Raw genomic sequence first — 15360 nt, forward strand, 5'->3', positions numbered from 1 at the left:
ACCTCAGCGCCAGTGCAGATGTAACCTCAATGTGGGATGCTCCAGCACAAGCAGCAGCTTCCTTGGTGTCTGTGGTGGGATCCCCGCAGCGAGCTACAGAGGGTGACAGTTCCTGCCCCAACCCTGCCTCAAGAAATCTTTGGTGAGGGTGGGTCTGTGGATATAGGGGGAATAGGGGAGAGTGGAGCCAGGAGGCCCGAGAGGGCAGGAATCTTGCTGCAAGGGGGAGTAGGCCCTGGAGAGCACCTCAGAGGTGCCGCAGGAGAAGGTGGGGTGGCTGGTGGGAAGCACCAGAGCTCCCTGCCTGCTCCATCTAACAGACCTCCTAGGGTTTGGCAAGAGGGGCCCTACGCTGCTCGGAACCACGGGGCAGGAGTACAAGGTCACTCCAGGCTGGCAGGGGCAGTAGATTCATGGGGCGCCTTGCTGGGGGCCCCAGGATCCATAGAGACTCTGGCTCCCTCACAAGCTTTGGACAAGCAGTTCTCTCTTCCCACCACTGCCCAGCCCCCCAGAGAGGGGGTTTCTGTGGGGAAAGGCCCACAGCCTCCTCTATGGAAGCTCAGGTCCCCAGCGCTCACAGATGCCCCGTGCTGGGCTTGGCAGAGCTGATGCTGCACAGTGATATTAATTAACACCATGGGTAACTTCACATTCATCAGCGAAAGTCTGGTGCCAGGCACTCGAGCTCAGTGAGGGGAGCCAGGCACGGTGATTTCATCCCTCTCCTTTCTCTTAGTTTTGCTGCAGAGTGGTAAATTCCACCCCTCAAGGCGCTTTTGGAATGGTGTGGAATGCCCCCATGATTAGACAGTCATAACTCAGGAAGCCCTTGTCCAAGTCACTTCAAAATTTGAGGAGACAAATTTGACCATGGCCCCAGGTCTAACCTACCAATTCTGAGGCCAATCTGACTTATTTTGTGGATGGGGGAGGGGGCAGGGGGAGAAAACTTGGTCTAAAAGGGAAACCCACAGTCAAAATGGGCGGGCACCACCTGGAGCCTGGCTCTTTGCAACCCAGATCCCGCCAACCCATCAAAGGAGCTCGTCCCCACTGGGGCCGCAGGCAGCGTGACAGCTCAAGCGGGGCTGCTGCTGAGCTGCGTGCAAAGACAGACGGGTTTGGAACAATGGCAGAGCTGGCACAGGGCAGTTTTAGCCACAACCAGGCAAGTGTAATTGCACTCGACAGACCTTATGCCTAGGCAGGACAGAGGGCGGGGCCCGAATAAACAAGAGCAGAAAAGCCAGCAGGCCTGGAGCAAGCTCTCTTACAGGTCACTGTGTCTCAGCAGAACACTCCCTGTCCCAGGGGATGGATCAGCTAATTAATAAACATGGGTTGTGAATGTCTGTATCAGACACTGAGCTCAGTGACAAGAAACCCAGCTAGAAATGGAATTAACCCCCACCTCCCTGGATTAACCCCCCACTCCCCAGCCTGCCCCCAGGGCCCTGCCTTTCACAGCTGGTCTCCAAGCCAGCTCCATCTGGGGCCGTATCCTTGCACTGCAGGCCCCCAAGCTCCCGTTACCATAGCAGTGGGAGCAGCCCTGCAGAGAGGGCCTTTGTAAGCCTCTGATGCGTTTTCCCTTCTCCCAGGAACAGGAGATGGTGTCTGGGCTGCACATTAGGACATGCACGGCCCTGGCGGCGGGAAGAGCAGCAGCGGTTGGGGGGGGAGGGAAGGGGAGGGTGGTGCCTAGGCTCTGGTCCCCATCCCTGAAGGATCTCAGGACCCCTCCAGACACAGGGTGTTCTCCCCAAGGCACTCTCACCCCCACTGCAGTCAATGGGCGCTTTGCTGCCTAGGTGCTCAGCCTTCTGCCCGTTCGGATTTTGCATGGGTCACGGAGCAGCCACATGCAATTCCTGGAGGGGGCGGCATTTGAACCAGTGACCTGGAGGCAAAGGATTCTGTCCCCTCACCAGTCTGCCGCTTGCAGGTCTCTAAAGGGGAAGCCCCCAGCACTCCCACAGAGCCTTAGAACAGGAGAAACATCAAACCACACAGCTGGGGCCCCTTTGACAGAGGCGCATCATGGACATGCCAGGTGCTGGATCCCAGGCACCGCTGCACAGCAGGCACCAGCACGTCACATACAGTCTGCTGCTGCTCGTCCCCAGCTGACGTGCTGAATCCTGCAGCCCTGAATGCCTCCGATCAAGTGAGCTGTAGCTGTAGCTCACGAAAGCTTATGCTCAAATAAATTTGTTAGTCTATAAGGTGCCACATGTCCTCCTCGTTCTCTCTGCAGCCCTGTGACTTCCAGTTCAGGATCTGGCCCTACGTGCAGGGTATTCCTGCTGGCGTCAGACCACAATGCCCTGAGGAGGCCACCGCGGCCATTTGTCTGCAGTTTAATCCCTCCCAGCACAAAGGCTGGGCCCAGCAGGCTGTATCTACCTAGCTAAGGCGACTCTCCCCACATGGCAGGATTTGCAGGGAGGCTGAGCGTCACCATCCTCAGGCCAGTAGACTTGTGGGTGCTCAGCACTTCTGATAATCACGCCAGAGGCTCCGGCTGCCACATTATGCCAGGAAAGGCCTGTAGTATGTTAGAGGGAGCAGGCTGCTCTCCCTGGGCTGGGGAACCATACCTGGATGGATGTCCTGGAAAAGCGATTTCCAGATCGTGTACTGCAGAGGGCCCATGTATTTGGAGGTAGGAAAGTCTTCATACGTGAGGTTTGTTTCATGGATCTTTCCCTTGAGCCTGATTGGAGAGTCAAGCTGGTTAGCACGGAGCCCCTGCAGTTCCCCTACCACAAAGTGGGGTTTGCTGGTGAGGAAGGGGAGAGGTTACAGGGGCAGAGGGTCAACTAAGTGAGGGCCTGGCCTAAAGGCAGGAGCTCTGGCAGGAGCATAGGGCACTGCCTCTTGGGTTACAGCCACATGGGCCCTGGGGTGCATATACCACGGGAGCGCTGAGTGAGGCCAGTCGGTGTGCACACCCTGGCAGTGTCCCGTTGGTGCCAGAGTGGCTATGGGGAGCTGCTCTGGACTAGAAAGGTCCTGTCCTCAACTACTAAACCCTTCCGTGGGCATGGGGCTCAGCAGGCCTTCAGGATGATCAGAGACTAGGAATGGATGGGAGGGAGCCATAACAGGAAGGGCTTTGTCCTGCACTGGGCTGGGCCAGACCGGGCTGGGTGCTGACGAGAGGGAAAAGCTGTTGTCCAGGGAGATGCACTGAGACAGTGCTGGGCTGCAAAGGCCATATGCACCCCTCTGAGAGCCAGGTGATGCCCCCTCAGCCCCCAGTACCTCTCCGAGAGCAAGGCGATGCCGGCCAGGAAGGCATGCCTGTCCATCTCAGCCAGCCGCTCCTGCAGGATCTGGCTGCCCTCCTGCACTTTGCGCAGCTGCTGGCTGTAGCGCTGGATCTTCTGCTCGATGTCGGTCAGAGTCCTGGCGGTGTCAGCCTCCAGCTCCTCCAGCATGGCCTTCTGGCGCTCGCGCAGGAGCCGGTGCAGCCGCTCAAAGGCCTCCCCAATGGTGGCTCGCAGGCTCTTGGCAGAGGACTGCACAGGACAGACAAGCAGAGAAGAGTCACACCAGAGCCACACACCACCCTCATTACTTCCCCGACAGCACCACCCATACGCTGGTTAGCGGCAGGATACGCAGCAAGGCTAGCTTTTCCCTCAGCTCTGCCAGTGCCCCGGCTCGACCCACAGCCCGCCCAGCCCTGACTCCCCACACCCTGCTCTGCCAGTGCACCTGGCATGACCCACAGCCCGTCCAGCCCTGAGCTCCCCACACCCAGCTCTGCCACTGCCCCCCACTCCTCACCCACAGTCTGCCTGGCCCTGAGATCCCCACACCCAGCTCTGCCAGTGACCCCCCACTCCTCACCCACAGCCTGCCCGGCCCTGAGCTCCCCACACCCAACTCTGCCAGTGCCCCTGGCTTGACCCACAGCCCGTCCAGCCCTGACCTCCCCACACCCAGCTCTGCCACTGCCCCCCATTCCTCACCCATAGCCCGCCCGGCCCTGAGCTCCCCACACCCAGCTCTGCCAGTGACCCACACTCCTCATCCACAGCCCGTCCAGCCCTGAGCTCCCCACACCCAGCTCTGCCACTGCCCCCCACTCCTCACCCACAGTCTGCCTGGCCCTGAGATCCCCACACCCAGCTCTCCCAGTGACCCCCCACTCCTCTCCCACAGCCTGCCTGGCCCTGAGCTCCCCACACCAGCTCTGCCAGTGCCCCTGGCTCCAGATGTGCAGCCCTTCCACTCTATTTTCAGGGCTCATCTCTCTCATTCCGAATTCAATACATGCTCTGCAGACTGGTTGGGTTCTGAAAGTTCGGCTCCAGGAACTGCCCAGGCTCAACGATTACAGAGGTCCCCTGGAGTGGAATCTATGAATCATCTCTACAGGTTTGCTGAGACCCCTTCTCCAGACCTGCGTCCCCAGAACTATTTCAGCCCTGGGTTCCCCACACACCTCTCTGCTCTGGCCATTACTCCCTCACTATAGCACCCAGCCTTGCTCTCTGGCTGTGCCAGGCACTGACACTGCACCCTGCGTCTTCATGGCACTACACCTAGTCACTCTGCAAGGCTGGTCAATGTTACAGCTGGGGAGCCCCTGGCACCTCACCCCACAGTTGACTCAGTCTCTCCTCCCTACGGCACCCAGCACCGCTGACCTTTCCTCTCCCTCCCAGTTGCTTGCCTGTGGAAAGAACATTAAGGATATTTAACAGCACCTTTGCTGCCTTTAAATTCCAGTTTACTTCCCTTCACCACACACCACTCCACTCCTCCCTCCTGTGGAATCATGCTGTCCCCACTCCTGAGAGCAACCTCGGCCTGCCTCCAACACCCCATGTGACACTTTGCTCCAGAATCCACTATTTCAGAATCGCACTGCTACTGCAAACCCTGTTAATGAGATTTTTTTTCCCAAGGGACACAGTCAGCTTGAAATCTAGTCAGTTTAAAAATGGGAGAGTCAGGTGTGTTTGCCTCCATCCCCTTGTTGCAATCACATTTCCCCATTGTTTAAAAAAAATGTTCTCTCCCCTATCACTGTCAAAAGATCCTTGGGGGGGGATGGATGGAGACGGGGGGGGGGGATGGATGGAATGACTTACTTAGGACACCCAGGAGAAGCAGTGAAACTGACAATAAAAGAGAAAGAGGGGAACCGACTATACACCAACAAGTTTTCCAAAGAGCTGTTTCCACTTAGGATGCTCAGGGACTCAGCATGCTGGGTGCAGGGCACTTTTGCCAGCCCAGCCATAAGTGTCAGAATGGGGGCTGCTGGAAGCAAAGTGCTTGTGCAAACTCGGACCTTATCCAATGGGAGCTGAGGTCTTTGGAACATCTGGCCCCAGCTGTAAGGGTTGAGCCCTTGGAAATCTTGCCTGGGGCTCTTTGGAAAATCTGGCCCAGCACGCTATCAGATGCAGGAATTCTAGTGATTTATTACTGGTATTGTGAGAGCACCTGGCCAGGACCCCATGGCTCTAGTGCTGCACAAACACAGAACAAAGAGATGGCCCCTACTCCCTGGAGCTCACAGTCCAAGTTTGAGACAAGAGACAGCAGATGGATGAGACAATACTGGCCAGCACATTGGGCTGTGGTCCTAGTTGTCTAACTACTGCCAAGCTCTTATAAGCATCTCAGCAAAGGAGTTTTGAGAAGGGATGGGCTGAATGTGTGACTTGTAAACACAAGACTTTTCAGGTACAGCATGGTTTTCAGGTTGAGGCTGTTCCTGTTAATTCAGGCCCAACATTTTGATGTAATAGAAAAGGACTCTTAGGAGACATAATTCTGACTAGGAATAGGGTTTTGTTTTATTCTTCATTTCAATGAAAACAAATGGCTTTTTCAGCATGGCCAACTCTTGTAATCTTATTGCAAGTCCAGTGATACTTGCAGGTTTTCTTAAAGCTCCTGCAATCATGTGACTAAGTGAGACTCTCAGCTTTCATTTAAAGGAAGTAAAGAAGGCTGGATCCACAAAGGTCTTGGGCACTGTGACGCCAAATGTCATAGCGCCAAACTTTTAGGTGCCTAGAAAATATCAGGAACCATACTGAGATCCATAAGGCTGAATCTGCTGCTTAGGTTCCCTGTACAGTGAACGGAGAGAGCCAGGTGCCCGAGACTGTGATCCACAAACTGGGGCCACATAGTCATTCCTCTGCCGAACTTGCATGCAGGGCTCAGTTTGGCAGTGTGTTCAGAGGCCACCTAGCTCACACAAAACAGATGGAAGAGGAGGAGGAAAGAAGAGAGGCCCACCCTATAGGCTTTAGCCCAGTGGTTCAGGTACTCGCTCAGGCTGTGGGAGATGCTTGGCTCATGTCCCCTCTCAGGGAGAAGGGATCTGAACAGGGATCTGCCACCTTTCAATGAGGGCTAGGGGCTATTCTGAGGGGAGTCTCCCTCAATTTCTCCTGTTGAAGTAGTTCCAGTTTAATTGAATAATTTAGTATTATTTGGGCCAGAAAAAGAGTGAGAATCATAGAAATGTCGGGCTGGAAGGGACTTTGAGAAGTCATCTAGTCCAACAACCTGTGCTGAGGCAGGACCAAGTAAACCTAGACCATCCCTGACAGGGGTTTATCCAACCTGCTCTTAAAAACCTCCAATGATGGGGATTCCACAACCTCTCTGGGAAGCCTGTTCCAGCATTTAACTACCAATACACTTAGAAAGATTTTCCTAATATCTAACCTGACTCTCCCTTGCTGCAGATTAAGATCATCACTTTTTGTCCTACTTTCAGTGGACATGGAGAACAATTGAACCCCATCCTCTTTATAACAGCCCTTAACATATTTGGTGACTGTTATCAGGTCCCCCCTCTCTCATCTTTCCTCAAGACTAAACAACCCCAGTTCTTTTTTTAACTTTTCCTTATAGGTCAGGTTTTCTAAACCATTTCTCATTTTTGTTGCTCTCCTCTGGACTCCCTTCAGTGTCTTCACATCTGTAACTACAGCGCACAATGATATCAACCTTTTCACGACAGCATTACACTGTTGACTCATATTCAATTTGTGATCCACTCTAACCCCCAAATCCTTTCCAGCAGTACAACCACCTTGCCAGTTATTCCCCATTTTGTAGTTGTACATTTGATTTTTCTTTCCTAAATGCAGTACTTTGCACTTATCTTTATTAAATTTCATCTTGTTGATTTCAGACCAACTCACCACTTTGTCAAGGTCATTTTGAATTCTAATCCTGTCCTCCAAAGTGCTTGCAATTGCTCCCAGCTTGGTGTCATCTCCAAATTTTATAAGCATACTCTCTGCTCCATTATCCAAGTAATTAATGAAAATATTGCATAGTACCAGATTAAGGATTGACCCTTGCGGGAGCCCACTATATGTGCCCCTCTCCACAGTTTAATAGCAAACCATTGATAACAGCTCTTTGAGTACGTTCTTTCAACCAGCTGTGCACCCACCTTATAGTGGCCTAATCTCATCTAGGCCACAATTCCCTTAAGAGAGCGTCCTGTGGGACTGTGTCAAAAATCACTTTAAGAACATAAGAATGGTCATACTGGGTCAGACCAAAGGTCCACCTAGCTCAGTATCCTGTCTGCCAACAGTGGCCAATGCCAGGTGCTCCAGAAGGAACAGGTAATCATCAAGTGATCCATCCCATCGCCCATTCCCAGCTTCTGGCAAACTGAGGTTAGGGACACCATCCCTGCCCATCCTGGCTAATAGCCACTGATGGACCTATCCTCCATGAATGTATCTAGCTTTCTTTTAACCCTGTTATAGTCTTAGCCTTCACAACATCCTCTGGCAAGGAGTTCCACAGGTTGACGGTGTGTTATGAAAAAATACTTCCTTTTGTTTGTTTTAAACCTACTGCCTATTAATTTCATTTGGTGACCCCTAGTTCTTGTGTTATGAGAAGAAGTAAATAACACTTCCCTATTTTCTTTCTCTACACCAGTTATGATTTTATAGACCTCTATCATATCCCCCTAGTCATCTCTTTTCCAGGATGAAAAGTCCTCCCAGTTTTATTAATCTCTCCTCATACTGCAGCCATTCCATACCCCTAATCATTTTTGTTGCCCTTTTCTGAACCTTTTCCAATTGCAATATATCATTTTTAAGATGGGTCAATCACATAACACGGCTGCTACTCTGAAACATCTGTACACAGTATTCAAGATGTGGGCATACCATGGATTTATATAGAGGCAATATGATATTTTCTGTCTTACTATTTATCTCTTTCTTAATGATTCCCAATGTTCTATTCGCTTTTTTGACTGCCGCTGCACATTGAGTGGATGTTTTCAGAGAACTATCCACAATGACTCCAAGATCTCTTTCTGAGTGGTAACAGCTAATTTAGATCCCATCATTTTATACGTATAGTTGGGATTGTGTTTTCCAATGTGCATTACTTTGCATTTATCAACACTGAATTTCACCTGCCATTTGGTTGCCCAGTCACCCAGTTTTGAGAGATTCTTTTGTAGCTCTTCGCAGTCTGCCTGGGACTTAACTATCTTGAGAAGTTTTGTATTGCCTGCAAATTTTGCCACCTCACTGTTTACCCCTTTTTTCAGATCATTTATGAATATGTTAAATATTACTGGTCCCAGTACAGACCCCTGGGGGACACCACTATTTACCTCTCTCCATTCTGAAAACTGACCATTTATTCCTACCCTTTGTTTCCTATCTTTTCACCAGTTATCGATCCATGAGAGGACCTCCCTCTTATCCCATGACAGCTAACTTTGCTTAAGAGCCCTTGGTGAGGGACCTTGTCAAAGGCTTTCTGAAAGACCAAGTACACTATATCCACTGGATCACTCTTGACAACATGCTTGTTGACCCCCTCAAAGAATTCTAGTAGACTGGTGAGGCATCATTGCCCTTTCCAAAACCATGTTGATTCTTCACCAACAAATTATGTTCATCTATGTGTCTGACAATTTTGTTCTTTACTATAATTTCAACCAGTTTGCCGGGTACTGAAGTCAGGTTTACCAGCCTGTAATTGCCAGCATCACCTCTGGAGCCATTTTTAAAAATTGACGTCACATTAGTTACCCTCCAGTCATTGGGTACAGAAGCTGATTTAAATGATAGGTTACAGACTACAGTTTGCAGTTCTGCAATTTCACATTTGAGTTCCTTCAGAACTCTTGGGTGAATGTCATCTGGTCCAGGTGATTTATTACAGTTTAGCTTATCAATTTGTTCCAAAACCTCCTCTAATGACACCTCAATCTGGGACAGTTCCTCAGATTTGTCATCTAAAAAGAATGGCTCGGGTTTGGGAATCTCCCTCACATCTTCAGCTGTGAAGGCTGATGCAAAGAATTAATTTAATTTCTCCAAAATGGCGTTATCGTCCTTGAGCGTCTTGCTAAAGCATCTCGATCATCCAGTGGCCCCACTGCCTGTTTAGCAGACTTCCTGCTTCTGATGTACTTCAAAAAAAAATTGCTATTACTTTCTGAGTCTTTGGCTAGCTGTCCTTCAAATTCTTTTTTGGCCTTCCTAATTGTATTTTTACACTTCATTTGCCAGAGTTTATGCTCCTTTCTATTTTCCTCACTAGGATTTAACTTCCACTTTTAAAGGATGCCTTTTTGCCTCTCACTGCTTCTTTTACTTTGTTGTTTAGCCATGGTGGCACCTTTTTGGTTCTCTATGATTTTTAAATTTGGGGTATACACTTAAGTTGAGCCTCTATCATGGTGTCTTTAAAAATTTTCCATGCAGCTTTCAGGGATTTCACTTTTGGTGCCGTACCTTTTAGCTAGTTTCCTCATTTTTGTGTAGTTCCCCTTTCCGAAATTAAATGCTACAGTGTTGGGCCACTGTGGAGTTTTCCCTGCCACAGAGATGTTAAATTTAATTATGTTATGGTCACTATTACCAAGCTGTCCAGCTATATTCACCTCTTGAACCAGATCCTGTTCTCCGCTTAGGACTAAATCATAGACTATCAGGGTTGAAAGGGACCTGAAGAGGTAATTTAGTCCAACCCCCTGCTCAAAGTAGGACCAATCCCCAACTAAATCATCCCAGCCAGGGCTTTGTGAAGCCTGACCTTAAAAACTTCTAAGGAAGGAGATTCCACCACCTCCCTAGGTAACGCATTCCAGTGCTTCACCACCCTCCTAGTGAAAAAGGTTTTCCTAATATCCAACCTAAACCTCCCCCACTGCAACTTGAGACCATTACTCCTTGTTCTGTCATCTGCCACCACTGAGAACAGTCTAGATCCATCCTCTTTGGAATCCCCTTTCAGGTAGTTGAAAGCAGCTATCAAATCCCCCCTCACTCTTCTCTTCCTCAGACTAAACAATCCCAGTTCCCTCAGTCTCTCCTCATAAGTCATGTGTTCCAGTCCCCTAATCATTTTTGTTGCCCTCCGCTGGACTCTCTCCAATTTGTCCACATCCTTCTTGTAATGTGGGGCCCAAAACTGGACACAGTACTCCAGATGAGGCATCACCAATACCAGATAGAGGAAAATTATCACGTCCCTCGATCTGCTGGCAATGCCCCTACTTATACAGCTCAAAATGCTGTTAGCCTTCTTGGCAACAAGGGCACACTGTTGACTCATCTCTAGCTTCTCGTCCACTGTGACCTCTAGGTCCTTTTCTGCAGAACTGCTGCCTAGCCATTCGGTCCCTAGTCTGTAGCAGTGCATGGGATTCTTCTGTCCTAAATGCAGGACTCTGCACTTGTCCTTGTTGAACCTCATCAGATTTCTTTTGGCCCAATCCTCTAATTTGTCTAGGGCCCTCTGCATCCTATCCCTACCCTACAGTGTATCTACCTCTCCTCCCAGTTTAGTGTCATCTGCAAATTTGCTGAGGGTGCAATCCACACCATCCTCCAGATCATTAATGAAGATATTGAACAAAATCAAGAATTGTCTCTCCTCTTGTGGGTTCCAGGGCTAGCTGCTCCAAGAAGCAGTCATTTAAGGTGTCAAGAAACTTTATCTCTTCATCCCATCCTGAGGTGACATGTACCCAGTCAATATGGGGATAGCTGAAATCCCCTATTATTATTGAGGTTTTTTATTTTAATAACCTCTCTAATTTCCCTGAGCATTTCACAGTCACTATCACCATCCTGGTCAGGTGGTCAGTAACATATCTCTACTGCTATATTCTTATTATTAGAGCATGGAATTACTATCTATAGAGATTCTATGGATCTTGTGGATTCATTTAAGATTTTTATTTCATTTGATTCTACATTTTCTTTCACATATAGTGCCACTCCCCCCGCTGCCCCTCCCCCACGACCTGTTCTGTCCTTCCGATATATTTTGTACCCTGCAATAATTGTCCCGTTGATTGTCCTCACTCCACCAGGTTTCTGTGATACCTATTATGTCAATATCTTCTAGTTCACCCATCTTATTATTTAGACTTCTAGCATTTGTATATAAGCACTTTAAAAAATGGAAACTTTTAGAATTCTGTCGTTACATGATGTAATTGAATGAGACTCCTTTTCATTTGACAGTTTCTCATCAGATCCTACCTGTATTTTATCATCTTCCATCCTCTCCTCCTTACTAGAATCTCCATTAATCAATCCTCCCCTAAGAGGTGTCTCTGTCCGAACCACATGCTCTTCCGCACCTGTCAGCTTTCCCCCAGCCCTTAGTTTAAAAACTGTTCTACGACCTTTTTAATGTTAAGTGCCAGCAATCTGGTTCCATTTCAGTTTAGGTGGAACCCATCCTTCCTGTACAGGTTCCCACTTTCTCAAAAGTCTAGCCAGTACCTAATAAATCTAAACCCCTCCTCCCTACACCATCGTCTCATCCACACATTGAGACCCTGCAGTTCTGCCTGGCCCTGCACATGGAACTGGAAGCATTTCAGAGAATGCTACCATGGAGGTCCTGGACTTCAGTCTCTTACCTACCAGTCTAAATTTGGTCCCCAGGACCTCTCCTATCCTTCCCTATGTCATTGGTACCTACATGTACCACGACCACCGGCTCCTCCCCAGCTCTACACAGAAGTCTATCTAGATGTCTTGAGACATCCGCAACCTTCACACCAGGCAGGCGAGTCACCATGCGGTTCTCCTGCTCATCGCAAACCCAGCGATCTGTGTTTCTAATGATCAAATCCCGCATAACTATTACCTGTCTCTTCCTAACTATACCTATCTCTTTCTTTATAGTCCAATAGTTTGCATACGCACGTGAAAGAGATATGTTCAAATCCCTTCTCCTTATTAGACATAAGGGGGACTTGAACTGGGGGTCTCCCACATCCCAGGTAAGTGCTCCAATCACTGGGTTAAAGGGACATCTTCCACCACCTTATCGGAAGTTAGGCGGTCTCTGAGCATGCCTACCAGAGCAGGCCCCTCAGATGAGTTGGGTGGCTGAATGCCTATCTTCCCCCAGTTCATGAAGTTCTCTGGAGCTTGGATGGAAGATCAGCCCCCAGATGCCCAGCAGTGTGCATGGTAGGAGGCAGAAACATTGGCACCTAAGGAACTTTTGCTGCAGAAACCTGAGTAAGTTTAGGCCCCTACAGAGTTAGGTGGTAGCCAAGGGGAGTTCTGTGATCCCAGAGTGACACCTAGAAACTGGACTTAGGTGGCTAAGTACCTTTGGGGATCAAGCCCTAAGTTTCTAGTCCTCCTGGTTTATTAGAAAAGCTTAAAAAGGTTAAAAAAACAGAAAGCAAAAGAAAAAGTACCTCAGTGTTATTTATTATTGTTTACAATTTTATAATAAGTATTTATTAATAGTTTATTTCATTTCAGGAATTGTAAGTCTATCATGCATTTTTAGGGCCTGGCTCATGATTTTAGGAAGCGAGGGTCTGGAAATACCAAAGTGTCCTGGAATGTAGGGAAGGAAACAAGATCAGAAACAGAAAATGAAACTGACTAGAAACAAAATGAAATTGACAAGTCTCCTTGCAGTACAAAATGTGAAGGATAGATTGTACAAGCAGTGAAAAGGTAAATCCAAGGTTAACGGTCCTTTCCGCTTCCACAATCTGAGGCATTTTAGGGCAGCCCTGCAAAAATCATCCTTTTAAACAGGATTTTTTTTATCTTGATAGGGTAATTTTAAGCAAAGGAATCTGAATATCTGAAATGGATATTTGATGGCCTAATTCTCTGAATCCAGAATATCTCCAAATGATTTGATTTAAACCACACATTCCATTTTAATTTCCTCTCTGGTGCAGGCCTGTCATGTCATGGCTCATTACGCTGTCCTGTCTCAGCAACAATTCCAGTTCTGGTGGCCTGCCATCATTTAAAGGTAATTTACAGTTGTTACGTTTTATTTGTTTTAAAAAACAAATGTCCTGGGAAGTGAAGATGGCACCTCACTCCAGGCACCTTACAAGGAGCCTGGCTGGTGAAACATATTTCAGAGAGTTTAGGTAGCACTTTATCCCAGTGCACCAGGACTGTAATCGTGGAGAGGTGGGTTCAATCCTTTTAAGTTCATGTGTGAGGAGAGTTTTGGAGATTTCCCTTAGGCTCTAGGGAATCCACATCCCCAACCCCCCCCCCCACAATTTGTGCCAGTCCCTGCAGAGGAGAGGTCCAGAACTAGAATAAGGGGAGCAGGGGAGTAGAAGCGAGAGGCATCAGCAGAGCTGGGTGAGTGGAGACCCCAGGGCTGGAATAGCAGGGGGTTGTAGGTAGGGACTGAGGAGCTGTGGAAAAGCAGTGGAGCCCCAGGACTGGAACTGCAGGGCAGAGCGGGGTGTGGGTGAGGAGGAAATTGTACCAGCAGAGCTGTGTTTGAGAAGCCCAGGATGGAAATAGCAGTAGGATGTGCAGGTCAGGATCAAGGTGCCCAGTCAGAGTTGGGTGTGAGAAGGCTGTGTGGGCAGGGGCACAGGATGCCTGGGTTCAGCTGTCAATCCCTCACTTTCATAAGCACTAAATTCATTCACAAACTGCAAGAAAAAGCAGCCTGTTAAACATGGCATTTGAAAGAGGCAAAACCCAACCGTGCCGCCATGGCTGATCCAGCCTGAGAAGTGGTTTCACCACTAATGATGTGGGGTGAGATTATCACCCCCACTCCAGCCCCTTTACACCAGGTAAAAGGGCTGGAGCAATGTAAAGGGGCTCTAAAAGCCCTAGATCCAGCTGGGGGAAGATGCCCCTACAGCAGGCACTGCGGAAGATAGCACCGAGGCAGCCCTCTGGGGACCCCCACAGAAGCCCTGCTGCAGGGGTGTGATGGGGGCAGAAGCGTGGCATGGCAAGGCTGCAGCACAGTGGAGATTCTGTCCCACTTTGCAGCGCACAGGCAGCCTGGGCCAGGATCATGGATCAGCCAAGAACTGGGATGGCATAAAGGTGACAAAGTTACCTTAGCCTCCCTGCCCTGGGCTGTGAGTTCTGATCTGTGCTTCTAAAGATATGTCTGCACTACAGTCAGAGGTGTGACTGCAGCATGACCCCAGCTAACTCTGACCTAGCCAGCGTGAATAGGAACAGCAGTGACACAGCGGCACATGGACTGCACAAGGCTGCCCAGGACCCTGGGTGTGTATTCAAGTGGCTGCTGATGCAGCTTCACTGCTATTATTACTGGAGCTACTGGGATCAAAGCTAGCTGGGGTTTGTCTACATATGCTGCAGTCACATCTTTGACTGCAGCGTAAACATATCCTTAGCCTCTCAGCCTAGTATTCCACTAGCCCAACGCCTGGGATCAGTCACACCCAGGGTGACTGAGAACAGGCAAACAATTTGGACAGCAAGTTCCAAATTCGGAAAAGGGAAAACACATCTGTTCCAAGAACACAACACTCCTGGTATGAGCCAGGGTCAGACTTTCCCCGGTTGGGATTGTTCCGTGGTGGTGCCAACCTGTATGATTTTACTGCAAGTCTCTCAATATTTGTATGCTGTCTTGTAGCCTCATCAGTCCAAAGATATTAGAGACAAGGTGGGTGAGGTAATATCTTTTACTGGATGAAAGCTTGTCTCTCTCATCAATAGAAGCTGGTCCAATAAAAGATAGCATCTCACTCACCTTGTGCCTCTCACAATATTTGGTATTTTGGTTAAAGCCCCAGCTTCTGGAGTCACATTATTATATGAGAATCTTGGCTTTCATTAAAAATAAAGGTTTCAGAGTAGCAGCCGTGTTAGTCTAGATTTGCAAAAAGAAAAGGAGGACTTGTGGCACCTTAGAAACTAACAAATTTATTTGAGCATAGGCTTTCGTGAGATACAGCTCACTTCATCGGATGCATTCAATGGAAAATACAGTGGGGAGATTTATATACATAGAGAACATGAAACAATGGGTATTACCATACACACTGTAATGAGAATGATCTCTTAAGGTGAGCTA

The 15360-nt window shown here is 48.8% G+C and overlaps 1 protein-coding gene across 1 annotated transcript in view; it reads right to left on the reverse strand.

Annotated features, from left to right (window-relative positions):
• The window catches only part of TRIM62 (tripartite motif containing 62), a 54755-nt gene that overhangs the window by 6859 nt on the left and 32536 nt on the right, over positions 1-15360 (reverse strand). Inside the window, exons 3-4 of the mRNA XM_038377131.2 lie at positions 3271-3527; positions 2604-2719 (exon numbers count right to left, since the gene is read on the reverse strand). Coding sequence (XP_038233059.1) covers positions 2604-2719; positions 3271-3527 — 373 coding nt within the window. The remainder of the gene's footprint in view (positions 1-2603; positions 2720-3270; positions 3528-15360) is intronic.

This window comes from Dermochelys coriacea, chromosome 18 (genome assembly GCF_009764565.3).
Source record: "Dermochelys coriacea isolate rDerCor1 chromosome 18, rDerCor1.pri.v4, whole genome shotgun sequence".
NCBI classification, from domain to species: Eukaryota; Metazoa; Chordata; order Testudines; family Dermochelyidae; genus Dermochelys; species Dermochelys coriacea.